Below are 27456 nucleotides of genomic sequence, written 5' to 3'. Positions count from 1 at the left end.
ACTCCTTATGTTTATTGTTTTGGTGTTTTGTAGGTGTGGTTTCTTTCTGTAAAACTTTTAATATTAAAGGCCCAAAAGTGCTATCTGTAAAGATACTATGACACTGAATTAAGTACATGAATGCAAATGCCTCCATAATTATTTACTATTTCTAGAGAGCATGTGATAAACCCATCCTTTTTAATTTCACTTTGGCTGCCACATGTTCTTTTCATTCCAAGCCAGTGAAAGTGGGTGTCTTTCATGGCAGGTTCAGGAGACTCGACAATCTTTCGTCTTCTTGTTTAGTTGCTAATAACTGGAAAAATTGACCGAGCAAAATGGTGAAGTTGAGCCAGCAGTTGCCACAGTGACAGTTGTCCAGTATAAATATCTTACAATTCTTCTGTTTATCATCTGTTTTCAGGGCAGTTTAAGCTGCTGGAACAAGACCGAGATATTAAGGAGCCAGTGCAGTATTTTAACAGTGTGGAGGAGGTGGCTAAAGCATTTCCTGAACGAGTTTACGTCATGGAGGAAATAACATTCAACGTTAAGGTAGTCCCTGAATAAATATTTGTCCCTGTCTCAATGATTAACTGTTGCAACCTTTATATACATGGCAAGTGAGCAGCGGCGCTGAGTGGGAAGTGTGATTTTTGAGACAAACGAGCCTTTAGTGTTCCACATTCGGTGATGGTGCTCTTTGGGATCATTTTTGCAGTCTTAAATCAACATGTCCTCTAAGGGCTCTCCTGCCCTATGGCACTTTGGGGAGCAATCCTGATGATCCATTCAATAATTCATCTAATTAGGATGCCCCTGCCAGATTTTAAACAAATGTTGTTTGTTGCCCCCTTTCTCCTCCCCCTCCAGCAGTCTGAATTTCATTCTCTGCTAAGCAGCAGCTGCTCAAATCCCTCTCCAGAAAGCCTCTTTCCCAGAGAGCGCACAGGGTGAAATGATGGGGTCGCTTGTCTCAAAATTACTGCAGCTAAATACCACTGTGAATAAAATAATAATAATAAAAAAACCCCACACCAAAATAAAAAGGCACAGTTGTTCTCTGTGTGCATGTGTGTGTGTTTGCTTGTGCAAGCACACAAGCTCTTGGGCTCATGAAAGGGTCACTGATCCCACGAGAGGGTTTGCTATCACCAAGCACACTGCAGTGTAGTGGCATGAAACAATGAAGACACAACTTGTTCTTCTTTGTCCTACCTACATGTGTGATACTGCAAAAGGTAGGTCAGCTCTGCCCTGCGAGCAGAGCGGTCTTCAGGCTTATCTGGTTGGCTTGAGAGCAGCATCATCTCAGACTGGTATAAGAGCACGCCAGAGCTGGTGTGCAGTGGTGGAGATCCACATCGTGTATCCTGTGGGGAAACCGGCTGATACTGCTGGTGCAAAACCAGCCTGGAATTTCCTGGTCCCATGTGTATCAGGCTGGGCTTTGTACAACAACCTTTTAATGGCTTTTTCCTTTTTCTTGCACTGCTACAGCTGGGAGACACCAGCTAGTTCACAATTTTTATAGGTGTTAGTGGAAGAGCTCATCAGTTAATTTACTCAGTGACTAAGACTCACACCTTGCAAGACAGTAGGTTGTTTTCATTTGTGTTCTGCATTAACCTGATCCTGTAAAACAGAGGCTTTCATGAATGAAGGCGACATGAAAAAGTTGGAACACTTCGGTATCTTTAGGCAAGGGAACAAGAAAATTTTATCTCTGCTCAGAAAAAATCCTTGTGTCTGCTAGCCTTATCCAGAGTTGTGCTGTTATTTCTCTTTTGATCAATGACCAAGAGAATGGCACAGTAGAATGTGCAAAAAAGTATTTGTCTACAGGTTTGTTTAAACGTAAAATGCCCTATCTTGAGTTTACTTTGAGTGGTTTTAAAACTCTTTTTCATATGTAGCAAACTGAGAAATAAGCATAGCTTTCTGTTAGATATCAAATCCATTTTTAAAAGGTATTATAGTGATACTCCTTAATGTAAATAACAGTAGTAATAATCCAGGTTTAACCTAGTTACACAGTTATCTTGGCAGTATTCCTCTTGGCAGTTTTTCCAGTTTCATAGAAGTCTATTCCAAGGTTATCATCTTCCAAAAAATAAATGAACTTAGCAGGATTTATTAAAGTGTTTAATAACCCTTTACATGCAAGAGAATTATGTACGCTAAAATTTTAATATGGGAGAGATTTTGTCAAGCTGATTAGAGCAAAGGGAGGAATACTAAGTACAGTTGATTCCTGTCCAATGTAGTGTGCCTGTTTAAATTCAGAAGAGAGTATCAGAAGGTAGCTAATCCGATATAAAAAGAAAAAAAAAAGTGCCCAAAATATCTGATGAAGCACTTAAGATGAGAAGGAGCTCTGAAGTCTGGGAATTCTTTCTTGTTCCAAACACTCAAGTCTTCAGTGGATAATTTTTGAAGAAGGAGCCTGTAGAGCTCCAAGGTGACCAGACAGTCACTGCGTGCTTTTGTCTGTGCTGTTGAGGTGAGCCTGCATGTGCCAGTACCCCACGGTTATGATTCCACGTGGTGTGAGCCTTGCTCCTGAGTGTAAATCCTTGGCAGCTCTAGCAAGATTTCACAGCTGCCATTCTCCAAACTGCCTTCTCGCTGCAATGGGCTACGAGATCATTTCCAAGGGGCTTATTTACTTTTGCTTCTTGTAATAGTTGTTAAAGGGAAAACTCAGCCACCTTATCCTGGTGAGGCAGGGGAGATTGTTCTCCCTTCCTTCCCTGTGGTTTTGCAGCTGGATAGGCTTTCTGGGCAGTGTCCTGAGGCAGGTGGTTGAGGACCTGATGGGTGTTTGAAGAACAGCTGTAATACATGCAAGCAAGTGCCACTAGGAGGGAAAGGCAGTATCTTTTCAGAGACTAGCAAACAAAACTTTTAGGTTAAATAAAACTTTTGTAATGGCTGAAAGTACTTTGTAACTTTTTTATCCATACATACTGCACTGAATACCCACTTGGTTGTTTCAAGTGGTGGCCAGCAGCATATACAGGCACAGTAATTTAGAGTGTTCTGAGGATAAGTGAATTTCACTCAGTCAATAGTTTAATCTCTTCCTGATCAAAAAATAGAGGCATTCTGTCCTTTCTTCAATGACCAGATAGGTGAGAACCTTTTTTGTATTAATATTCAGTACATAATTGAAGAGGATTTTGTTTATGTTACAGCATTATGCTACAAATACGAGAATTATTTTATTTTCTATTGCTGAGAACAAAATACTAAGAATATTGAGCTACCCCAGGACCATATCTTTTGCTGAAACAACAGTAGTAGATTTCTTCTTTCAACTGCTCTGGTCTCATACAAATGGCAGTGTGTACAAACACCCAGGAAGCTATTTGCACCAGGTCTTAAAAACAAGACAAGGAACAAACACACCCCCACCCCCCCACACCCAAATAATACTGAGGGCAATTCACAAAAAGTTCCTTTAAAAAAGCAGCAGTATTTACTGATAGATTGAACATTGGACAAACTAGGAGTTCCTTCACTCTAAAAACCAGCTCGCTCAGTGTTGCGGGACCCTTCAGATCTTCCAGAGTAACATTTCTGTTCTGAAGACATCTTTGGTCTCCCTGGAGAGTCTGTGAAGCTGTTTGCAGACACTTTGTAGAATGGAGAATGGGTTAGTCAATTAGCCTTTTAATGATTCTTTTCTTACCTATCAAAGATATTGTAGGACTGGTGTGAACTTTTGATACCTGATTTGTTCATCTTTTTTAATGTAATCCTCTTTTCACAGTGATTTAACCATGTTGGCCCGTACAACGTGCATTTTGGCAGAAAGAAATCTGTAGTGAAAACTTCACGCTTTTTTTTTTTTTTTTTTTTTGGCAGATGGTAATGCAGTACAGTGGAGCAAAATTGATTTCCTGGTTGTAATTCTAGTGCCTCTGATAAACTCACCCTGAGTTGCCATAAAGCACATATATAGTAGGCTGTAACTTACGGTGACATTCTTAAGTGCTGTAGTAGTGACTTTTTTGAAATGAGGTGGTGTGTAGATTTTGGCTTCAGACTTTCAGGCAATTCATAATACTTCACCTCAAGAATTAGTGCTTTAGTGGCCTTGTGGCTTGATGCCAGCCTTACGAAGCAGCAGGAGTCAGTTCCAAGCAGTTTAAGTTTTTTCTGCTTTTTCCCCTTTGCTCCCAGTGCACACAGGCTCGACACCTCGGTGTCTTGCATTGGTATTGCAGTCCTGTGGCTGCCTCTCTCCCTCCTGGAAAAAGGTGGGTGGCTTGAGTAAGAGAAGCAGAGGAAGCAGAGCTGCTGCTGCTGTGTGCCTATGTTGAGGTGCCTGTGGGCAGAGGGAGCCTGGATGGCAAGTGCCACTGCCTGGGTGGCTCCTGACGTCCCACATAAAGACACTTCATGATACAGCTCTGCAGTGTTACCTGCCACATTTTGGGTCAGTTTTAGAATGCTGATTTATTTGAGACATTCCTTAAAGAGCACTGAAGCCAGCTGTTAATGTAGCAATTAGGCAGAGTCCCTCTCATCCCAGAGGGAAATACATGTATGCTAGCATGAAGACTTTTACTTGCTGATTCTGTCTTGGGAAACAGACATTTATAAAAGAAAAATGGGATACTGTCTCACTGAATTTAGCCAACTTCCTTGAAAATGTTTGCTCATTTTTTTTTTCTGCTAACAGCTCTTCTGAAGACACTGTTTTAAATTTAAAAATCTTTTCCCATTTCTGTGACCTGTAAAAAAAACATATCTAATATATATGATCTATTAAATATATACGTAGTGCTACAATTGGTCCTAGTAAATTGGACCTAAGGAAATTAGTCCCTTGGCTCTTAAGTAAAAACCATAGGCTGTAGGTATGAATCAGAGACTTCACAGTTACAAAAAGCTCTAACAAAAAGAAAAAAAAATCCTAATTGTATTTTTAAAGTGAAAGCAATACTCACATTAATCTAATAAAATCTAGCAGCTATACCGACCTATATAAAGCCACAAATCATTTTTATAAAGGTGTTCTTATGTGTCCAATTAAAGACTTCTGCTTCTAATTATAACAAATTAGAACAATTGGAGTCCAAGACAGCATATTGACTCAGGTGTTACCAAAATCTATTATTGCTAGTTAGCCTTTCCTTAAGCAAAAGGAAGATTATACCCAAGCTTTTCCAGAAAACAGTTTCCTAAATAATCATTCATTGCTTTTCTGATGCCTGTCTTCTGCAGGACTTTTCAATGGCTTTTCAATGTTACTGAAATTGCATGAGTCTTAAAATATAAAATATTACAGTGACTTACACCACTGGTGTTTTGCAGTGTGTGTCTGTATGCCTGTAAACTTCCTGGTCAGTATCCTAGCATCAACAGTGAACAGATAGTTGCAGTAACAGCTGGCAGTCAGAAGGAAGAAGGCAAGTACAACAGGGAGGAAGTTCTGGATCATTGTTCAGCTTGAATATCTACTACTGATTCCTACATGGCATTGGGAGTGTAGTGTGGCAAGCACTGCCTCTTTCCCAAAGCTGGGATCACTGGTTAGTCTCACCTGTTACCTATGAAAACTGGCTGAGAAGAGCAGAAGAGGGGCAAGTGCAAAATAAAACCGCAGGAGTTTTTACAGTGCATGAAACATTATTGTTAAAATGTATAAAGCCTTCCTTGGATGTGTGATGCAGCTGAGTGAAAGCCTCTTGGATGTTTTCTGCCTTCTGAGTGTTACCTCTTTTCCAGAATTATTATGAGACTTTAGGAGTTTACCACAAAAATGCATGTGATCTGGACCACATTAACTCTGCCACTCTGCACTGCTGTCTTGTGTCCATCATATACCAGGGATATGCTGTGTCACATTCACCAGCTGGGACCTGCCACTAGCAGGTCCAAGTGTCTGAAATAGTTTAGGGCTCTGCTACACCCCACCAGCAACTGCATAGCAGGAAGCAGAGGGGGCCCAGAGAATGCTCTCAGCAGGGCTGTGAAGATGCACATCCTGCTGCGTTGGTGCTGAACCAACCCTTAGAGGGTAGAGGGAGATGGGTCTGGTGTGGGGCTACCCCTTCTTCCTTCTAGGAATAATTTTTGATATGCACTTTTGTGTTGTCTATAAGTGTCCTATTTGGCATAGAACCATAGAATCATTTAGGTTGGAAGAAACCTTTGAGATCATCAAGTCCATCCATTAGCCCAGCACTGCCAAGTCCACCAGTAAACTATGTCCCCAAGTGCCACGTCCTCACGTCTTATAAATGCTTCCAGGAATGGTGACACAACCACTTTCCTGGGAATCCTGTTCCAGCGAATGACAACCCTTCTGGTAAAAAAAAAATTCCGGATATCCAATCTAAACCTCCTCTGGTGCAATTTGAGGCCGTTTCCTCCTGTCCCATCTGTTCTTAGGAAATGCTCTGCATGACTAATTCCTGGGCTTCTGGAGGCCCTGTGGAACTCACCAAAGGCAGTGTAAAGCCAAGCTAAAGTCCATGGCTTTTTGTTGATTTTTCTGTAAAGTTTTGTGGCCGCTGATAAAGTGAAATGTTTGAACAAGACAGAGCAAGTCTGATTTTCATATGTCATTGCTACAAGGACAAAGTAAGGATCATTTAGCCTAATGTAATCTTCAGAACAAAAACTGAGCAGTATATGTGCACTGTTACATGTATTGAGAGAGCGATATAGGATATGTATGGAGTATGTTTATTGCCAATATGCTGGAAAACATATTTACCTACCATTTACCTACCTATTTTAAAGTATAAGCAGCCCAGTGGGATATATCAGCAATCTTAACATCACTATAAGTAGAATTTAGTAGATAAATTTCTGAGGTCTTAGACTTTTAATTTCATGTTTTTGATTTTTATTATAATTTTGAGCAGCAACTGGTACCTTATATTTTTTGTTTAGAAGAAAGAATGCAGAACAGTATTTTTATCAGAGTGCTAAACTAGAACTATGGCCTCATCTTTCTTAGCATAAAATATCATAGAATATACAGAGTTGTAAGGGATCCGTGAGGAACATAAAGTCCAACTCCTTGCCTTGCACAGGACACCCCAAGAATCACACCATGTGCCTGAGAGCATTGTCCAAATGCTTCTTGAATTTTTGTCAGGCTTGCTGCTGTGACCACTTCCCTGGGGAGTCTGTTCCAGTGTCCAACCACCCTCTGGGTGAAAAATTTTTCCTGATATCCAAGCTAAACCTCCCCTGACACAACTTCAGGCCCTTGGGTCCTGTCACAGATCACACAGAGAAGAGATCAGTGTCTGCCCCTGCTCTTTGCCTCATAAGGAAGTTGTAACTGCAGTGAGGTCTCCCCTCAGTCTCCTCTTGTCCAGGCTGAACAGATGAAGTGACCTCAGCTGTTTCTCATACAGCTTCTCCTCAAAGCCCTTCACCATCCTCAAGGCCCTCCTTTGGATGCTCTCTAAGAGCTTAATGTCTTTTTTATATTGTGGCACCCAAAACTGCCCCCAGCACTCGAGGTGAGGCTGCTCCAGAGCAGAGCAGGACAATCCCCTCCCTTGCCTGATGCTGACAATGCTGTGCCTGCTGCACCCCAGGACACAGTTGTCTTTCCTGGCTGCCAGAGCTCTGCTGACTGATGTTCAGCTTGCCATCAGCCAGGACTCCCTTTCTACCATGCTGCTCTCCAGTATCTGATTCCCCCATCTGTACACTGATTCAGGGTTAAATTCAGCCTTATTTCACCTGCAATGATTCTGTGACTATATTTTTTTAACAATGAAAACAATGTTTTCCGATGTTTTTAATTGAAAATAATTTTGTCTTTAAACATGTCGGTTGACTCTAAAAGCCCGTTTGATATTTGGCTGGTTGAAGTGGATGACATCAATAAGTAGCTGCTCCACAAGACCTTCATTGTAAAGCTCAGCCATTTAGTTACCTCTGTGGTTTCACATCTGACCCACCATTTCCTCCTACAGTGGCTTGTTTGTTTGTGAATCACCAGGGAACTGTAAGTTGGTCCAGGAGGAGCTCCCACAGCTGTAGGATGTGACACCTCCCTTGCTCCGGACAGTGTCCCACAAGTAGTGAGGAAAAGCTGTGATCGTGCAGCATTGAGTGAAGAGTCCAACAGTGTAGCTGGCATTGTCAAAGCAGCTATTTGCAGGGACTTGTTGATTCTAGGAACCAATATTCTTAGAGAAAACACCCTCTCAGAAAGAAAAGGGGGAGATTGCATGGTACAGGCACAGAGCCCTGTGTGTCCTCAGCCCTTATCAGCCCCTCGAAGGCAGGGCTGTGTGGCTGCAGCTCCAGTGCAGCGCTCTGTGGCAGTTTGAGGAGAAACCAGCAATGGACATGACATGGGCATTATCAGCAAAAGAGCCCCCAGTGCTTTCATTTCACATTGTGGTGTTTCAAATGCTGCCAGGCCAGTGGTGCAAGCTGTGAATGAGTGTTACGTACCATAAACCCTAGCGGTTTCCTGGATTAGACCAATTAGTGTTTGTTTAGATAATTCAGGGTTTGAATGACTTCCTCTCCGGAAGCCCCGAGCCTGAAGTGCTAAGGCGGCACACCTCGCCTGAGCTGCCTGTGCAATTACTCCTGTGCAACTACAATTCTGGCTTGCAGAAGATAATCACAGTTCTGCAAATACAGGGGGATCGCAGGTCATGTCTTACAAGAGGAAGAATTAATCACTGTGCTTGTTGGCTATTGACTTACTGGAATTACAGCTTTGATTTCATGCGGTGGCTATTGTGTGATGATACCAGGGTTTGAAGCCTGGAGTTTGGACTTCACTCAAGTCCATGAAGTCTTTAGGAGTTTTGGAGGTGAGGAAGGGATATACAATTTTAGCATATGTTTTCATTGGCAATTTCTTTAGTATGTTCAATTTCTCAAATAAAATGGTCTATAACAGACCAATAGTGTTTATCTGGTGCACTTCATTTATGGGTAGGAATCTGCTGCTACCAAAGAATTGGGTGGGTTCTGTTAGGTCCCTGAAAAGGGCTTTTCATGTTAAACCACTCAAATATGAGGCAGAGCAATCTTGTCTATAAAGAGTTATTTCAGTCATAAGGAAATAACTTCGAGAGCAAATGAGCCTTGGACATCTGTTTCGTTGGGGGATTTTTCCTGGTACAATTTCCATACTAGAAAAGCTCACACATGGCTGTGCATATGTTGTTTAATCTCTTAAATTGCAATTATGATCAAAAAATGAGGAAGGAAGTCTATGACTAGGAGAGCAAAGCAGGGGGGAAGTGAGGCATATGGGATAGACCGATAGTCTTGATTTCTCCTTCGTGGAATAGATGTCATCTGTCATTCCCCCTAGCCTGGAAAAAATTATATCAAAGGGATATGCTTCATCTGTAATGATGAAATCACCTTTTCTGCTCCTCAGGGAGCTGAAGATAGTGAAAGAAGTTTGTTTCCCTCAAGAGCCTGGCAGTGACTTCGAACAAACAGCAAAAACAAATGTGGGAAAAGATATCCAAGAGAATCCAGACATGGTCTGTCATAGCTCTATGACACAAGCAACTATTTGAACTGCTATATGAGGATATAACTGGGATATGTGGATTTGCCTTGTCTTTAAAAAATGGTTATGTTTGTTCTCATGCCTTCTTTGGCAGTTTCAGGTGGCTCTTTCCTCTTAAGTAAGATGCAGGAATGTACTGAACAAATTAAAAAGGTTATTTAGCTGAGCTTCAGCTTAAACACCTCACACTTGACCAGTCAGCTGTTCAAATACAGCTACTTTCATTTTTTCCAATATATAGTCTTGTAAGTTCAGTCTCAAGAGATATGATGTGATATGAAATATTGTCTTCATTGGGGGAAAATAAATTTTTTTATTATTATTTTGCAGGTAGCTTCAGGTGAATGCAATGAAGACACTGAAGTTTACAACATTACCCTTAGTACTGGGGATGAGCTCACTTTAATGGGGCAAGCAGAAATCCTTTATGCAAAATCTTCTAAGGAGAAGTCACGGCTCAACACCATCTTCAAAAAAATTGGGAAGCTTAATTCAATTAGTAAGCTAGGCAGAGGCAAGATGCCCTGCCTCATCTGCATGAACCACAGGACCAACGAGAGCATCAGTCTCCCTTTCCAGTGTAAGGGCAAGTTCAGCACCCGCAGCCCACTGGAGGTGCAGATGCAAGAAGGTGAGCACACAATTCGCAATATAGTAGAAAAAACCAGGCTGCCTGTTAACGTGACTGTGCCAAGTCCTACACCAAGAAACCCTTATGACCTGCATTTTATCCGTGAGGGGCACAGGTACAAGTTTGTCAACATTCAGACCAAGACTGTGGTAGTTTGTTGCGTGCTTCGTGGTAACAAAATCATTCCCATGCATTTTCCCTTGCACTTGACGCTTCCGAAATTCATTCTACCTGATAGCGTAGTGAAGGGGGAGCTGTGGCACGAACCCCTCATCCAGCACTGGTTTAATATATGCCAGGAACAGTTTGACATAGATGAGTATTCCCGTGCCGTGCGAGATGTAAAGACGGACTGGAATGACGACTGCAAGAGCCCGAAGAAGAGCCGGTGCGCGGGGCACAGCCACGTGCCAAACTCCCTCAGCTACGCGCGGGACGAGCTCACGCAGTCCTTCCACCGGCTCTCCGTGTGCGTCTATGGGAACAACTTGCATGGGAACAGCGAGGTGAACCTCCACGGCTGCAGGGACTTGTGTAACGAGTGGGCCCTGTTCTCTCACGATGCTCTTCAGTACCAGGAGTCCGGGGACAGTAGCAGTGATTACCTTTTCCCTGAAGTTAGCGAAGAATCGATGTTTCTGCCTACGAAACCGGAACTTCCTTACGAAGAGCTCTGGTTGGACCAAGGATCTGGAAAGGGCGGTGATCAGCCTCTCTCGTGCTCCTTCGAGAAGAACAAGTGTGACAACTACAGAGGATCTTTCCGATCAAAGTGTGGTACCGCGTCTCTTCCTGTGCCTGCAACTATCGGAACAAACGCAAAGTCTTCAGATGTTTCCCTACCTCCACCTCCAGTGCCTCCCAAATCAGAAGCAGTAAGTTGGGGTTATTTGTGTTTGTTTCTTTTTTTAGGTGGTGAAGAGTTTGCATGCAGATCTTTTTAGGGAATGTGGTGGAGAAGGGCGGGGCACATACAGGGCAAGGGAACAGTCAAACTTTGCAAGATGTGCCACTTCAGCTAGTTTCCTACCATGTGTAAGTCATGTCTTAAAAATCACAGGAGTATATTTAATATTATTGATCTAATAGCTTAATCCTGATACTTTCAGGTGATATTTATTTTGGGTTTCTTGCTCACACAAACAAGAATTGCTGAGTCACTTTATTCTCTTGCTTTCAATATCATCTCTCCATGTGACCTCCATGTTTTCTCATATCTTCCGTGGCCAAAGTGTATGGGGCATGACCCACTTGGAAATGCCTCAGTTTGCCTTAGTGTGTCAGTTAACAGTCTCTGATAATGAGAACAGCTTTTTACAGATTTTACAGATTGAAGAGTTTGTTAATGAGAGACTGATTTCTCTATTATGACCCTTTAGCAGATTTTGAAAAATACTGCATCATTGTCCTTTATCAAACTAGACCTGAACTAACCGCTCTGTACTGCATATTGAAAGAAAATATGTTTAAATAGGAGGTCTGCAGAATTGATAAGTGAGCCTTCTAGAGGACTAAGTTGTAAACAGAGCATGTTTCCTGGCCTAAAGTTTTTAATGAAAACTCATGGGAGAAATCACTTCTCCAAACCTGAAATGTCATGGAGACTTAGGAGGGAAAAATGTAAATGTATTTTATCAACAGGAGCTTATGTGGACTGGCTGGAGAATCCACCCATTATGTCGTCTCTTGATGTAGTCCTAAACCTTATTTAAAAAAAAAAAAAAGAAAGAAAAGAAAGGAAGAAAGAAGATTCCCACAGGAAAGTGTGTCTAGGAGTCTTTATCAGAATGTCAACCATACATATATAGCGTGAATCTTGGTGTGTATCATTATTTAACAAATTTGTTTTGCAGGAGTTTTTCTGGAATTAAAAAAAATACCATTCCATTTGCAAGTCCTATGGTGGTTTCAAGAGCATGGTTGTACAGTAAATTAAGACTAATTTGAGACAAAACTGCAACAAACCATGATTGTCCTATACCTTTCCTATTGCCATCTAACAGTCCAGTAGTGTTGGCTGTAGCCTTGCCCTCATGAGTCGGGTCACAGCCTGGTTGAAAGCTGAGATGTGCTCATTCATGCTGGGTCAGCCTGCAGTGGATTTCTGTGGGGATGCCCCTGACCAGGCTCTGCGCTTCCTGGGGACATGCAGCAAGGAGAGGGGAGGAGGACACTTGCAGGCACAAAATGCCCAACTACAGTCCTTGGACTGTGCCACCAAAACTTTCCCAAAAATCAAATGCAGCAGCTGGAGCAGCCAGGAAAGGCAAGACATTATGTCTTCTTAGCAAAGTGTTTATGTGCAATGTTAAGTGCAGGAACCCAAGAGCACTTCCCTTGCCTCTGAGGTCAGGTATGCACTGACACTTTGTCCAGACTCTTGGACAAGTGCCCAGCAGCACCATATGGAGATGAGGCTCCCTGGCAGCCTATGCTGGTGTTAACTGGAGTGGGGCTAGTCCCACCCTCCTCCACCTCCTCCTCCTTTCCCAGACACATCGTCCTGGCTTCCCTTTTGTGCTGGCTCTGGCACTCCTGTGCCTGGGCAGGCAGCCAGGTCTGGATCTGGAAAATGATTTGTTTCCTGCTGATTTGTGTGAGCTGAACTGCTTCTGCACAGGGTCAGAAGAGAGCTGGAGTGTTGGGAGGTGGGTGGTGGGGGAGGAAGGCTGCCCCCACAACGAGATGAGGGCAGCCCTTGTGGCGTGGGGATGCCGATCGCCTGGGTCATGCCTGAGACATGAGGGTCTTACCCCTGAGGTGTGGGCACTGGAGTGCTGGGAGAGCTGTGGAGCACCTGCACAGCATCACTGTGGACCCTCATACCTGGGGAATCCCAATGAGTCCCTTCTGGGGACAGCCAGGTGACACTTGGGGTAGATGTGTATGTTGCCCTTTAGAGTTACTTTGGAAAGTGTGCAATTTTGTCATGTGTGTCTTACATTACTGAGGTAATGTGTGAGTGCTGTCAGCAATTTCAGTGTAGCTTTCTAGCCATTTTGGAGAAATAACTTCTGCTAAAGATATTAGCTGGGATTTAGAGGTGGGCAGGGGTTGTAGCTGCATTAAAAATAAAACAAAATTAAAATCCTACATTTTCATAGATTATAATAATGTAGACTTGCTTTTATGGCTTCCTGGAACAGCTTTGGAGTGAGTATCAGTGACCTACAGAATTCATCTGTGGCCTGGGGCCGAGGAGATGTTTGCATGGTTTCCATGTAGGTATTTATAGAGTAAGTAGATCTCAGGAGCTGCTGGTGAACATGCGTTTTAGTCATCACTCCCTCTAGAATGATATTCCATAGCATTTCTGTGTAAAGGTTGGCCAGCAATTGTATTTTTGCACTAAATTTAAAATGTGTGTTCAGGAGCTGTTTGCAGGATGGGAAAGGACATCTGGGTATTTCAGAAGCTGTTCTGGTTTTCTTCTCTCCAGCAGGATGGAGCATTGTGATACATTATGTGTATTTTCTGAATACCTTCAGAAAATGAAAGTAGCGTGAAGGCAGAAGGCGGAGGAGGGGGGAATAATCTCTGAATTAAGGCCTGTAAATTAGGAATTTCTTCATTCCCCAAACACTAATTTGCATAACATCAGGAGCTGTTTTCCTGATTGATACAAAGCACATCCCTAATGGAGTGGGCCGGAAGTTCAGGCTGCTGTGGGCGAGGAGTGTGGAACTGCTCTGTGTTACGCTTGCAGTCAAGCTGGTGACAGGGCATGTTTTATCCAGGCAGCCTCAGAGCTGGTCACTGCAATGGGCACCCGTGATGCCCAGATTTAGCAATAACACCCCAGGGCCCAGGTGGTGCTGGCAGGGCTTGGGCTGGCAGCAAGGAAAAGGAGCAGAGGTCTTAAAATCAACACAGCACCTCATGGTGCTGGAAACAGGTAACCATTCCCAGGTCACAGGAAGGAGGATTGGAGCACGAGAGAGCTCAATGTCGAATAGAAGTTTCAGGTTGTGCAGTCTTAAGTGTTTTATCTGTATCTGACAGCCATGTGACATCTAGGGCAAAGAGTATTTCCAGCTAAGAGCAGCAGCCATCGAGGTCATTGTCCTGTCACACTGTGGCTGTTCCACTCATCTCCTGCATTTATTTCATTGCCATTCTCTTGGACCTAGTGAGCATGGCTTTCCAGAAGCTTCCCCTTGCTGTTGTCAGTTTAATCTGCAAAATTTCACCTTTTTATTCCTCTGCTGGGTTTCCTGGGGGCTGTAATTGTGGTTTTGTGACAGGGACCAACTGGGACTGTAAACAGGTATTATTTATGGCTTCATTTTGATCTGTAATCTGGGTCAAGCAAGGGTGTTTGGCACTGTTTGTTATGCCAGCACCTTTGAATTCCTCAGTCTTCCCAGGAAAGAAAAGCTTTAAGCCTTTTACCATCTGCTGTGCTCCAAAAGCTCCCCTGAATGGTCTCTGTAACCCCATGGATATATATTCAATAGCATTCACTATTAACTTTGCCTATTCTGACTTGGGGGGAGAAAAAGTCTTCAGGCATCCTTGGGGCACAATACTAAAATGGTTGAAGAATTTTATGCCTGAATTCAATAACAAACATGAATAAAATTGATTCATTTTTTTCCTCTTTCCTTGAAAGACCAAATAAGATCCCTTAGAACAAGATTTATTTCAGTGTTTTATGCTGACGGGCATTTCCTGTAATTTTGACTTGTTTTGAATTAGGGAAAAAATGTACTACAATGTCTTAGTCCCTAGTTTTCCATTTCACAAAAGTACTAAATATGTTGTTGCATTTTGAAAGCATTGAAGTGGATTGCAAAAGGTTCCACATTTATTTTGTTTTTAAATAAATTACATCACTTTAATTGCTAATTATGTGTTGCAGAACTGCTAAGATAACTTTTAGTTCTACAGTGTTGTAAAATTTAAAAATAAACTTCAACTTTCAAACACAAAAATTATTTCCTTTTTCTGATGCATCTAAGACTGTTTCAGACAAGGAGAACATAGAGGTCTCCTCCTGCCCAGGGGCAGGTGGTGAATCGTTAAAAATCCTGCCTGGCAGCAGAATTCTCAGCAGCCTCCTCACCTCTAGCCTTACTAAATAAAGTTGCTCTCCCAAATATGTCCTGATGAGATTAAGTCCTTAGTTCCATCATATTTTTAATGGGGATGGATCCTGACATTTTGCTCCTACACAGGCACACCACACTACATTTCAGGTGCTCTGTGTGTTTTATGAGATAAATGTACTATTCCTGAGAGAGGAGGCTGGGAATCATCTTAGGGTTGGATGACTGACTATCACTGGTGAAGTAAGTCAGGAAACATCAAAGTATATTGAGATCTTTTCATTACATAACCTTGGTTTATTACATCTAAATAAACAACACTAATGAAGTTTAGGTGTAATGAATTGCTCCTTACAGAATGTATAGTATCAGGAACAGTCTGTCTGATTTTCTGTTACTGGAATGTTCTTTTACATAGTTTCATTGCTGCTACTTTTTAGATGAGTTGCTATCAAACTGCTGAAATGTGCCCTAAAAAAGATTGCTGGTCGTTCTACCAGTGGCAAAGCATTCTTTTGGACTTCCTTGACAGCTACATACTGTTGCAAATGTATATACTTTTTCATTTCTCTCTTCTCCTCCCTTTTTAATTATTTCCTTTCAAAGAATAAGGCAGAACCAGATATGCTTCATCTGGTTGAGGCTGCTGTTGCCCAGATTTCCTTGCTGCTTGCTTACATGTTCTTCTTTTGTACAGGTAAAAGAGGAATGCAGGCTCCTCAACGCTCCCCCAGTCCCACCACGGAGTTCAAAGCCGTCCTCCACCAGTCCTTCCATCCCTCCTCGCACAGTGAAGCCTGCTCGACAGCAGACCCGCTCTCCCAGCCCCACTCTGTCCTACTACTCTTCAGGACTGCACAACATGTATGTGTTTGAGCTCTGGGAGCTCCGTGCTAGCACTTTCTGAGAAAGTTAAATTTAGCACTGGTCTTTTTGAAGGCACGTGTTTCTAAGGTACAGTGTGGTGTCAGACTTGCAGTAAAACCAGCTAACCTGTCAAGTTGTTTTGAAAGATTCAAAAGGAAGAAAAGATCCAGCAGAAACTATGTTTTACCTGATAGGACATAGCAGTTTATATTAAACACCTGCATGCATTGCTAGAGGTAATATCACTCTTAGGTGACATAGGCTGTCTAGTTAAAAGATCATGTATAATTTTCCATGTTTCTTGAAAGGCTTGAATCTTCAAACCAGACCACCTCACTGCTAGTTTTTGGGTGGGATTTCAGTGTTGCATGCAGCACAGCCAGCTCTGATAATCAGGGACGCAAAAAGAGTGTGGTAATCCAGAAGTGTGTTGTGCTAACTATATGGACACCTACGGGGTGGAGATGATGGAGGACAGAAAGACCAGCAGACACCACCGAGTGCTAAGTGAGGTGTAGCAGAAGGGGGCTGGACAGCTTCCACATCAAACACACTTCAGCACGAACCCAACCCACAATCCAGAAGATCCACCCAGGCTAGCTGAAAGTTGACAGTAAATTCTGAATTATGTGGCTGCATAGCTTTTCTTAGTGGTACAGTGTCCTTCCTTTGGCTTCAGAAAGTATATGCACATTCTGAAGCCTCACTTCCTTTTTGCCTTGGATGTCTTCTTGCCATTATTTTTGGTACCCCTTCAATGACACAGTGCTACCTGTGTGAATATTATAAATTCATCCAGTACATCATTGAATTAATTTTAGCCTGGATGCAGTTGGTATAACAACTTATGCTGAAATTGCCTTACTAAGTCATACTGCACATTTGCAGCTTAGCGTTGTGGATCTGGTAATGATCACTCTAGATCAAGGCTGCTTGCTTATTTTATGAAAGCCTTTTGGGTAGTTCTGTCAAGGTCTACTCCACAGGAGGCTGAGCACAAGACCTCCCAGCTTTAGGGGCCCACCAAATGCTGCTTTCTCTCTTTGTAGCTAAGAATACAGCTGCCAAAAACTAGGGCAAAAACTAGGAAAACAGAAATGAAGTTTCTCAAGAATGCAGTAAGTTAAAGTGAGGTGAGGGTCAGTCTTTTCTCCCAACTAACAAGAAATAGAATGAGAAGAAAAAGCCTCAAGTTGCACCAGGGGAGGTTTAGATTGGATGTTAGGAAAAATTTCTTCATGGAAAGGGCTGTCAAGCATTAGAACAGGCTGCTCAGGGAAGTGTTGGAGTCACTATGCCTGGAAGTGTTCAAAAAAAGTCTAGATGTGTCACTTGGGGACATGGTTTAGTGTGGACTTGGCAGTGCTGGATTAATGGTTGGACTGATGATCTTAGAGTTTTTTTCCAACCTAAATAATTCTGTGATTCTATGATTTGCCTTGACTTTCACAGTAATTCATCTCCAGCTGGGTCCAGGCCATATGTCTCCATTTTGGTAGAGCTGACCTGGTGTTGCAGAGGAAGCTACTAGAAATTTGCCATTGTGCGGAATAACCAGATTGCTTTGCCATTTATATCAATAAACTTGTTTTCTGGATCATGAAGGGTTGCAGACAGTATTTTAAACAGAAACAAAGTCAGTATGATTTGTCCTTATCTACCTCTCAAAATGCCTGATACCTGATTTCAGCTGTATTTGAGGCTTGTCTTTTCATCCTTTCACACTTAGTCCCAGGCAGTTCATTTTAGTGGAGGCCAAGTAAGGAAGCACTTCAAAAATGTTAAAATGTTACTTCATCAGTTTTCAGAAATTCCATTAATCTTTGAACTCAATAAATGTTCCAGTTCTAGTATGGAATTGGAGTACAGAAATTGGATCAATTTAATTATTCTACATGTTGTTTAAAACACCTCACTGTCTGTTTTCTCAGCTTGATGACTTGGTTTGTGAAAAATGATTTTCACTGTGTGCAATACACAGTGCACACAGTTGCACACTGTGTTGGCCTTTAAGCAGCCAGAAATAATTAGTTAATGGTGTATCCGTGTTGAGGGGGCAAAACTCCATGTCTCTGTAAACATCCAGCTGCTTTACCTGTCAGACTTGTATTAGTGACATAAACAGAGGAAAAATTTGGAAGGCACAGAATGGAGACTGAGAGATGGGAAGAAAGCAGGAAACTGCATTTGTTGGGACAGATATTTCCCAGTGATGTAGATTAGGGCTGTTTTTACACATCTGCACTTTGTATTTGATCTGGGGAAGTCCAGATTGGCCTCTCTGATCCACTGTAAGCACACGAGGAAGTAATTTTGTGTCAATCCATTGAAAACTCTGCTGGTTTTTTGATAGCTCCATTGATCTATTTTGATAGCTTGATCCATTCTCAAGCAGAGTTCACTGAGCTGTCATGGGGTGACTACTGAGTTTTTACTTGAGTAGTTAGTTTTCAGGAGAGAGAGGCAAGTCATTAAAACAATTTTTTTCAACTGTTGGTTTCTGTCTGTTGTGTTGAGTAAGGATTTTATAAGTCTGCTAATTATTTTTCCAGTGTTCTGGTTTAGTTGGCCAAAATTCCAAAGATCAGCACAATCTTTCAGATTTTTTTTTAGAAGGTGGCATAAAATCAGCAAACATTTGCTTTTGATAACAGGTTGTGTCCTTTTGTTGTCATCTCCGTCTCTTGGAAACACCTGGATATAAACCATCAGTTCCCTTGGACAGGCTGAGCTTAGTTCACCACCTGGAAGTGGATCCAGAGTAACTTTCTTTAGGTGCCTTTGAAGAGCGAGTGTTTAACATCAAAGCTTGTTTAAAGATCCAGACACACCAAAAAGTTACTCTGGGTAAGCTTAAAGCACATGCAGCCAGGTCTGCTTACCCTTCCAGATAAAACTCTTCCTTTGGAAGTGAGCATTGACTCACTCTGTTGTCTCTGTACTCTGCACTGGTTCACATGGCCTAGGGCAGTGGTGACCTGCCCTCATGAGCTCTTGAATACCATGACATATCTGTGGTACATATGTGTAGAAAAATGCTGGATTAGAACATCTTTCTAGTGTATGTGAGACTGTTTCTTATCTGTGGTGGTATCCCTCAGAAATTCAACGGTGAAAAACTGAGTATTTGTGAGATGACACAGAACTGAATTGAGGTATCAACATTTTTATGACCTTAAAAAAACAAGGCATGGGGCTTTTGGGTATATCAGCATCTTGTCAGGCTTGTAGAAGGGGAGAAGGAGCTCTCAATACATGAATTCAAACATGTTAATTAAAATGTGAAAAGTTCTGCTGGAGGAAAGAAGATTCTTTCCTTGTGACGGTCACCTTCTATCAGATGATTTTTGAGTTTATTGAAATGCCAATTTTTCTCTTACTAACAACATCCTTTCTGCTTTGTTCCTTAAGTAATGTCACAGAGAGCGACAACACCAACCCAACTGAGAGCACGCCTGTTTCCTGCTACCCATGTAACATGATGAAAACTGAATCCAAAGAGCCTGAGAGCACAATGCCTTTGGGAAGCCCCTCAGCTGAAGCTCTGCCTTCAAGGTTATCTTGGCCAAACAATTTTTCAGGAACTGCTGAAGGCCTGAATAGGAGTGATTTCCTGCTTGATCCAAGCAGGAGCTACAGTTACCCCAGACAGAAGACTCCAGGTACACCAAAGAGAAGCTGTCCAGCACCTTTGACTTTTGACTTCGATGGATGTGAGCTCCCAACAGGGTACTCCCCGCTGACTCCAGCAGAGTTCACAAACACCATCTCCAGCTGTCCAAAGTCAGCAAGTTACTCTCTAGACTGCACTGATGAGAAAACTCTGGGAGTCAGCAACACAAAGCAGAGCCATTCGTGTCCTGCCTTACCTCCTCGGGCACCGAAGTCAAGTGAAGATAAGACAGTTACAGACATGTGTCCCTTGCCACTGAAAATAGATGGTGCCGAGGAGGAATCAAAAGCTGGCTCTCCACTCGTCTTGGAAGATCAGTATCTGGCTAAAAAGGGCATGCAGGATGCATTCTCTGTGTCTTACCCCTTCTCATCTCCCCTCCACCTCCAGTTAGCACCAAGGTCTTGTGGGGATGGCTCTCCCTGGCAGCCACCCACAGACCTTTCTGGACTCTCTATAGAGGAAGTGTCTAAATCGCTGAGGTTTATTGGTCTGTCAGAAGATGTCATATCATTTTTTGTTACAGAGAAGATTGATGGCAATTTACTGGTTCAGCTTACAGAAGAAATCCTATCAGAAGACTTCAAGCTAAGCAAATTGCAGGTTAAGAAAATACTACAGTTCATTAATGGCTGGCGACCCAAGATGTGATGTTGGCTAGTTTTTAGTGAAACTGTATACTCGATACATTTGAGCTAATACGTCACTTCCTGGTTTTTTGCACTAAAAATCCTTCTTGTAAATAGTAGTAGAAAAATTCTTACTATGCAGATAAACATTTTTCAGTGGTGAATGGACCTTTTTTTTCTATGTCAATAATAAAGGTAGAGAATCTGCAGAGGTGTGCCTTTGTGCATCCCTGAACATTCAACAGCTGCTAAAAACAGGACACTAAGGGAACTTTGACTCCATAGTCTGTTAAGACTTAGCCGTATTTATTACTGAACAATTTGATGCTGAAAGACACACACCAATCCAGTTTACAGTTTTGTGTTAACTGCAAAAAAGGTATTTCTTACGGGATTATTTCTGTTCACATAATATTTGGCAACATGCTGTGACTTGCAGATATACAAAAGCATTGGTTTTGACACTACATCTGAAAATGTTAAGAATAGCTCTGAAGTGCCACTAATACACTATTCTTGCAGCATTATTTTTATGAACTGTATCTTCCTGACTATCTGTAACGTGGATGCATTTTCCATGTTACTTTGAGCAAAAAAGAGTTAAATGTTTTTAAACCAAGAGTCGTGCTTAGCTCCTTGCCCAGAGGGGAGGGAGAAGGGGGATTTTCTACTGAGCCACTCTGCCCTGGCCAATTAAAAGTTTATGACCTGTAGATTTCAAAAGTTGCTTTTGTAGTCGGATGACTGGAGTAAATAGCATGACTTCTGGTCATGCAGCTTTCTCATGGGAAAAGCAGTTCAGTGCACAGGCTCTTTTCTCAGCAGATCCTGCCTGCTGCAGCAGCCTGCTAGCACAGCCCTTGCAGGAGCCGTGCTGTGGTGAAAGGTAACACCTCCTCGTGTTTCTTCTGCTGCTGTTCTGATTGTCTGAAAAGGCGCTTACTCTGCTCTCCTCTTCCTGTGGTCAGACCTGTGTAGGAAGGTGATAGTGCTCCTGTGTCATGCCTTTGAAATAAACTGCTGGCAAGGTGGGAGGGATCGGAAACAGAGCATGGCATGCTGCTGAGAATGGGCTGAGGGAGGTTTTGGGCCATGCCACAGGAAATGCTTGTGATCTTTTCAGTTCACCTGTCTTGTTTGCAGTGGGCTAGGAGGATGTGGGTGTCAAAATGGGAGGGGCTGTAGCATCAAAGGATGTGCTAATTCAATTGCCCAGCTGCAAAAACTCACTGCAATAGATGTCACATGGAAGTAGCAGTTAAAAGGGAGCACAGAGATGGTAAGTGGGTATTAGTCTACCCCTGGAGACCTCTTAAATTTAACTGCTCAAAAGGCTAGGAATAGCATTAACTTTTGATAGTCCTTTGTGGATTTCTTGTTTGTTGACAGAGCTCTCTGAAATGTGTCTAAATAACCCCAGGATCCCCCTGCCTTTATATACTGGATTTGAGGATTTGTGGAGATCCTCAGGAAACAGTCTGTGTTATCCCTTCCTCTTCAGCAAGTGTGCATGCCCAGGATCCTCAGGTGATCAGGGCTAGGAATGCTAGAGCAACTTCACTTACTGCTGAGCAGAGCCCTGGCCAGGAGAAAACCATCACCTGCCTTGCTTACCTTTTTGTTGTATTAAAAAATATCTCCATTGTAGGACATGTAGTTGGGAGCATCAAGAGAAAATACAGAGCAGAGACAAAAATGCTAGATTTGCCTGTTTTCTCAACCATATTGACTCATTAAAAAGAATTTATTAGCAAATAGAGCTTTCTGTTGTTGGGACACATTTCATGTCATGTCGCCTTGCCGAAGCCAAGATGCATTATTTGTCTTCCAGTAATGCAAACCACCATTTCCCAACTAGAAAGCAAAGCCCAGTTGTTGTGAGTACTACAGAGCCAACAAATATCCCAACAGAAAAAAACCCCAAGAGTTTATAATCCTGTTTTTCGTAATGTATTGACTTTAAGCAACAGATCAATAGCTTTCTCCAAATGCTTTTAAATTAGCATTCTAAAATATTTTAGCTTCAAATAAGACTAGATCAAATTCAAATATTGTTCAGACGTGTATGCTTGTTGGTAGACCACATGCAAGTTGAAACCAACGGCCTTTTAAAACCCACTCTGTCAAATGAGTGTTCAAATATGAAAGGGCCTAATCTTTAATGTCAGCTACTTGCCATTGTTTTGCTCAGCTTGTTAATTCTAGATAAAAAACCCTAAAAAAAATACTGCAGTCTTGGTAATGCTAACATTAAATATTGCTAACACCCCCCAGAATATTAACATCCCTGAGAAAGTAGTTTTCTTTGACTGTGGATTCATACCTATTTTATTATCTCTGCTTACCTGCTTGAAGTGGTTATTCTTGCAAAGAGACTGGTGGAATTTGCATTCATGACCGTGCTGCATTAACATCCCATGTGCATAAACCAAAATAGAACTGGCCCACACAAAGGCATAGAAATGTGCATTGATTGCAGAAGCTGAGCCTGTGTGCCAAAGGATAGCTAAAACCTCTAACTGCAGACTTGCTATTGATGGCCTTCCAGTTGTCTCGTTCTGCTTGGCACTGCTTACTTACTTTTATGCATAATGTATTAGCATTTAACATTTTCTTTTGCCCTTAGCCACTCATCACCTTCACTTTCCAAGCCATTTTTGGGGATTTAGGTGTTCCTAACATTTGTATTCTGTGAATTATATGGCTCCGGTGTCAATCTGCCTGCTGTGGTACTCAAGCTGGAGTGAAGTGTCTGCTCTGGTGAAATCAGCAGAGTGATGAGAAAACTGGGTGTGTGGAATGTTGTAGCTCAGCCTTTGGATCCTAGGTTATAGAAAGGGGTACCTTCCAGTAGGTAGCCAGGCTATGGCAACTCCCAAGCACAGCACGGAGGTCAGCAGTGGGGAAAACCAATCTGGTTTTGGACAGTAGTGGAGTCCAGCCATGTTGATGGGAGTTGTGTTGATTGTCTTTGGGGCCCGAGAGCTGAAACCATTGAGCATTGTGCCAGAGTGGGCCTAAAATCACTTACATTTTCAAGGCAGTCCACTAAAATAGGCCAGTCCTAACCTTGGATTTTGTCCCTCAGATTAAATAAATGTAAGGCCTCTGGTGCTTACTTGGTTACCAGTGTCTGAGCTGTGTGTTATCCTTGGGGTTTTTGTTTTTCTGGGGGTTTTTGTTTGTCTGGGGGTTTTGGTAGCAAAAAACATGTCATGTCATTCTGTATGGAGCTGTCTCTCTGTCCTGCACCAAGAAACACATCCTTTCTATGCAACTGTCATGTGTTGGCACAAGGACTGATGCTGCCTTCAGCAGTGAAAGCTGGATTCTGGCATGGAGGCATTCCTGGAGGTGGACACCGAATTGGGCAGGGAAGGGATGGAGAGAAAGCTTGAGGAGAAATGCTAGTTTCTTTCAAATGCTCATTGTGCCTAGGATGATGAATCTTTGTCTTGCTGCCTGCCTGGCTAACCAAAGCTGTGTTGACAGCAACTCAAAGTGCTTATTTGCATTCTTATTCTTGCCATATTGTAAAAATTGCCTATGGCTAGAAACTTAGACAGAAAACATTTGCTCCATCCAAAATTAGAAGGGAAATACATTTTGAAGTGTTCTTTTCAGCTAGAAGCAAGGTTTAGAATTTACTGTGTATTGCTGTGTATTTTCTACTAATAGAACAGGTTTACTCGCCTCTTAAAAGAACTTTGTTCCACAACAACAGCTTCAAGAGAAACAGCGTAAACAGGCAAAGCTGCCTGAAAAAGCTCTGTGTTTCAAACCTGTCTATAAATAATTGTTTTCTCTTATGTTTTCATCTTGAATCAACTTCTTGGTTGTCCCCCCACAAAACAAATTGTGCTGGCACCAGCTTCTTGTGTGCTTCCCAGCAGGTTGCCTGCCTGTAACACAGGTGAGCCAAGTCCTGCCTGCAGGCCAGGCAGGAGGTCACACCATGGTACTTAACAGCCAAACACCAGCCCTGTGAGAGGACTGCGGCTTAGCCCAGCTCTCCTGGCTCCTCTTTCTGATGCTTTGAAATAGCAGCAGTCCTGTATGCAAACCAGAAGATATAGATTAAATCTTAATAAGCAAGAGGAATTGTCCTTTTTATTTATAGGGATGGCAGGGCAGTGGGGAAATGGGGAAATGTTGAGACCTAGCAATAAATTACTCTCCATTTTGTTATGTCTTAAACTCCTAATAGTCAAGGAGTTGTTCAGACTTCACTATTTTTCTGTGTAATAACCAAATTTTCAGTGTGAAAATCTGCAGAGTGATTCTCTTGACTTGGACAATCTTCTGAATTGTATTAAAAATATGTTTGTTCTTAGCTCTTTAGATTCACTTCGGGTATGTCAAAAAAGTAACACTTGGGAAAAATAAAAAAAGAAAAAGCCCCAAAACTTTGGCTTAGTACATTTCCGTTATAAAACGAAGCATGGGTTTTGTGGAATTCTGTGCTGTTTTGGGCTTTTGTGTAAAAGGCTGGAGGCAGATTGTTATTTAAACCAGGTGCAAATAAATATCCCTGTAATGTATATGAACAAATTTAAACTGTGTATTGTAAGTATATAAACTGTATATTAAAGACACTATTTTCATGGTACTTCAAATGCGTACAGAATTTGTTATACTAAATTGGTTGGGTCGCATGTATTATATAAAAGGGTTGGTTTTCATTTAGTAATTTCACTGACTTATCCTCTTGCTCATCTCCGTATAATTTGGAAATAAGCACTTCTCAAATAGTGAATTTCGCAAAGTAAGATTGGATAATTGAGAGGAGTAATCAGGCGTTTGCATTTAACCTCTCAAGACATGTTACTTTTTCCTGTCTTGTAATTTCACTTGCTCCCCTTCAGCAAGAGTATCCTGCTGTGTTTCCCCAAAGAATTTGTTGCCAGACAGCTTGCCAGTCTCTAGCAGATGTTCATCTAAAACATTATTTTCCCAAGCCCTATTATCTTTGCTTTGGAGGAGAGCATTCCATTATAATTTGGATATGCTTTTAAGGGCAAGACTATGCACAAATATTCCTGCTTTGCAGAAGGTTTCTGAGGCATTTTTTGGATGGGAAGGAAATCGGAGACAAAACAATGTTGTGCTGTAAGGTTGCACATTGCCTGTTCTCACTTCCTTCCATACTGGCAGTGGAGGGAAATGTCAACTCTACAACCATCAAGGTGTTATGCAGCTAAGTTGCTATTGTGCCAGATTCCTTTGGGCTGAAGCTTCATTCGCTGATACCAGGCCAAGAGAAAGTTTACTACAGCACAGCAGTAGTTGTGGAAGGGTTTATGGTAGGAATCATTAATACATGTTTTTGAGACATAAAGCAGGGCAGAATCTGACACAGTAGTTGCCGTTGGATTTGAGACAGTTGGGGTTTACTTGCCTCCAACCCTCACAACTGGGAGAGGGACGAAATGTGTCTGGAGGCAGGATGTGTATCACAGGGAGGTGAAGGGAGGGACAGAGAGAAGCAGATTGCTTTCACAAGTTAAGAAAAATCTCATTCACCATGAGCAGGTCTGTCTAGGGCACATCTCTGCTCCCCTCTCCTAAGAAGGGAAAGAAAAATATTTAATTTTTTGAATGCTCCAGTCAATTGGGTCCAGCGTGAGCAAAAATATCTACAGGTTACAGGATAGCATTCACTGCATGGGGGGGGAGTGAAGGGCTGTAGCCCAAATCAAAATATGTCCACCTCCCTATAAGGAAAATGCTGTTCTAAACAAGCAGGTATATTATTTTTATATATATATTATGTATTGCAGTCACCAAGCCTGACATAAATCTCCTGATTAGTCACCATAGCTACCTATAAACATGAATAAAGAATAGAGGCAGGGTTGGGACCTGAAATCACAGCTCTCTTCTCTTTGGAAAGTGGAAACTTAATGCTCTTGGACATGCTCCTCCTCTAGGTGCAATACAGTCAACTAGATCTCTCCTGGTCTGTTAGGTGTGTATATCCCCTGTCCTCCCTCACGCTAGGGCTCCTGTCCTTGAGCTGCTGTGGGACCTGGGGTGCTGACAGAGCCTGACATCCTGTCTCGTGTCACCGCTGATTAATCCCTGAAGTCCTTGGTTGCAAAGGACTGTGCTAGCTCAGGTTGTCACTAGCTTGGGGCACTCTACACCACGCTCTGCTGCCCAGGTATAAACACATTTTATGTCACCAGATGCACACGTCACATGTAACCACTTTCGCTTGTGCACTGAGTGACTCAAAGCTGCAAACTTGGGCAAAACTCCCATGTTCTCCCCTTTTTCTGTGCCATGAGTGCATGATGGGATTTGCCATTGCAGAATGAACATAAAATCAGTCCTGCTTGGGCAGTTTGCCCTTGGTGATTTTTTCTTAGGCCCCCAGTGCTGCTGTACCATTTCCCTAGCAACCTCATTTCTATGGCAGCATTATTTTTAGGGATTCCCTTGGCATCCCTTAATGACCACTACCTCTGCCTGTATGGGCAACTGTTGGAACAGAGCTCTGGTAGTTCCATAAAAACTCACTATTAATTGTATTCTGTATATAGAATTCTTTTTCCTGTGATTGTCTCACTCAATGAAGATCAATTTTTGTTGAAAGCTGGCAGGATTTATATTTTTATTCAGTTGCCTGGATCCAGCATTTCTCCTTTCCCCTCAGGATAAATCATTTTATATTCATTCTTGGCATAATGGAGAGCTGACGCGAAGAGTGGCTTTGAGAAGTAGGTGTCTTCTCACCATTCTCTCCATCAGATTCCAAAGGTGGCAAGCTCAAGATGGGTAACCAGGCCACCACAATAGGACAACAGAAATATAACTCAAATATTTAGTTATTGCTCAACGAGACCTCAAAAAGCCCTTTACTTCTGGGCGGGACAAAAGGAATCTCTTGCCAAACACGCTTGGAATAAATGAAAACCGCTTCTCACAGGGAGTCTGGGGTAGGAGGAAAAAGAATAAAAGGAGAAAAAATAAAGACATTTTTTTTACCACAATAAGAAAATATTTCTAAGGTGCCAAGCCTAAGGAGCTGGCAGGGAAGTGTAGGGATGTGTCCCCTGGCTGTGGGTGGCAGCAGTTGCTGTAGTACTTGTCCG

General features: G+C 42.3%; 1 protein-coding gene across 2 annotated transcripts in view; it reads left to right on the top strand.

The window, feature by feature from the left end:
• Positions 1-24968, top strand: part of GAREM1 (GRB2 associated regulator of MAPK1 subtype 1) — a 102070-nt gene extending 77102 nt beyond the window's left edge. Inside the window, exons 3-6 of one of the 2 annotated variants that reach the window (XM_053953296.1) lie at positions 407-537; positions 9842-11017; positions 15888-16054; positions 19469-24968. In XM_053953296.1, coding sequence (XP_053809271.1) covers positions 407-537; positions 9842-11017; positions 15888-16054; positions 19469-20381 — 2387 coding nt within the window. In that variant the 3' untranslated portion in view covers positions 20382-24968. The remainder of the gene's footprint in view (positions 1-406; positions 538-9841; positions 11018-15887; positions 16055-19468) is intronic. The other variant, XM_053953305.1, reaches the window with a different exon arrangement.
• Positions 24969-27456: the final 2488 nt, after the last annotated feature.

This window comes from Vidua chalybeata, chromosome 1, assembly GCF_026979565.1.
Source record: "Vidua chalybeata isolate OUT-0048 chromosome 1, bVidCha1 merged haplotype, whole genome shotgun sequence".
Taxonomy (NCBI): Eukaryota; Metazoa; Chordata; class Aves; order Passeriformes; family Viduidae; genus Vidua; species Vidua chalybeata.
Note: the sequence above shows the minus strand (reverse complement) of the source record. Positions and strands in the feature narration are given on the sequence as shown.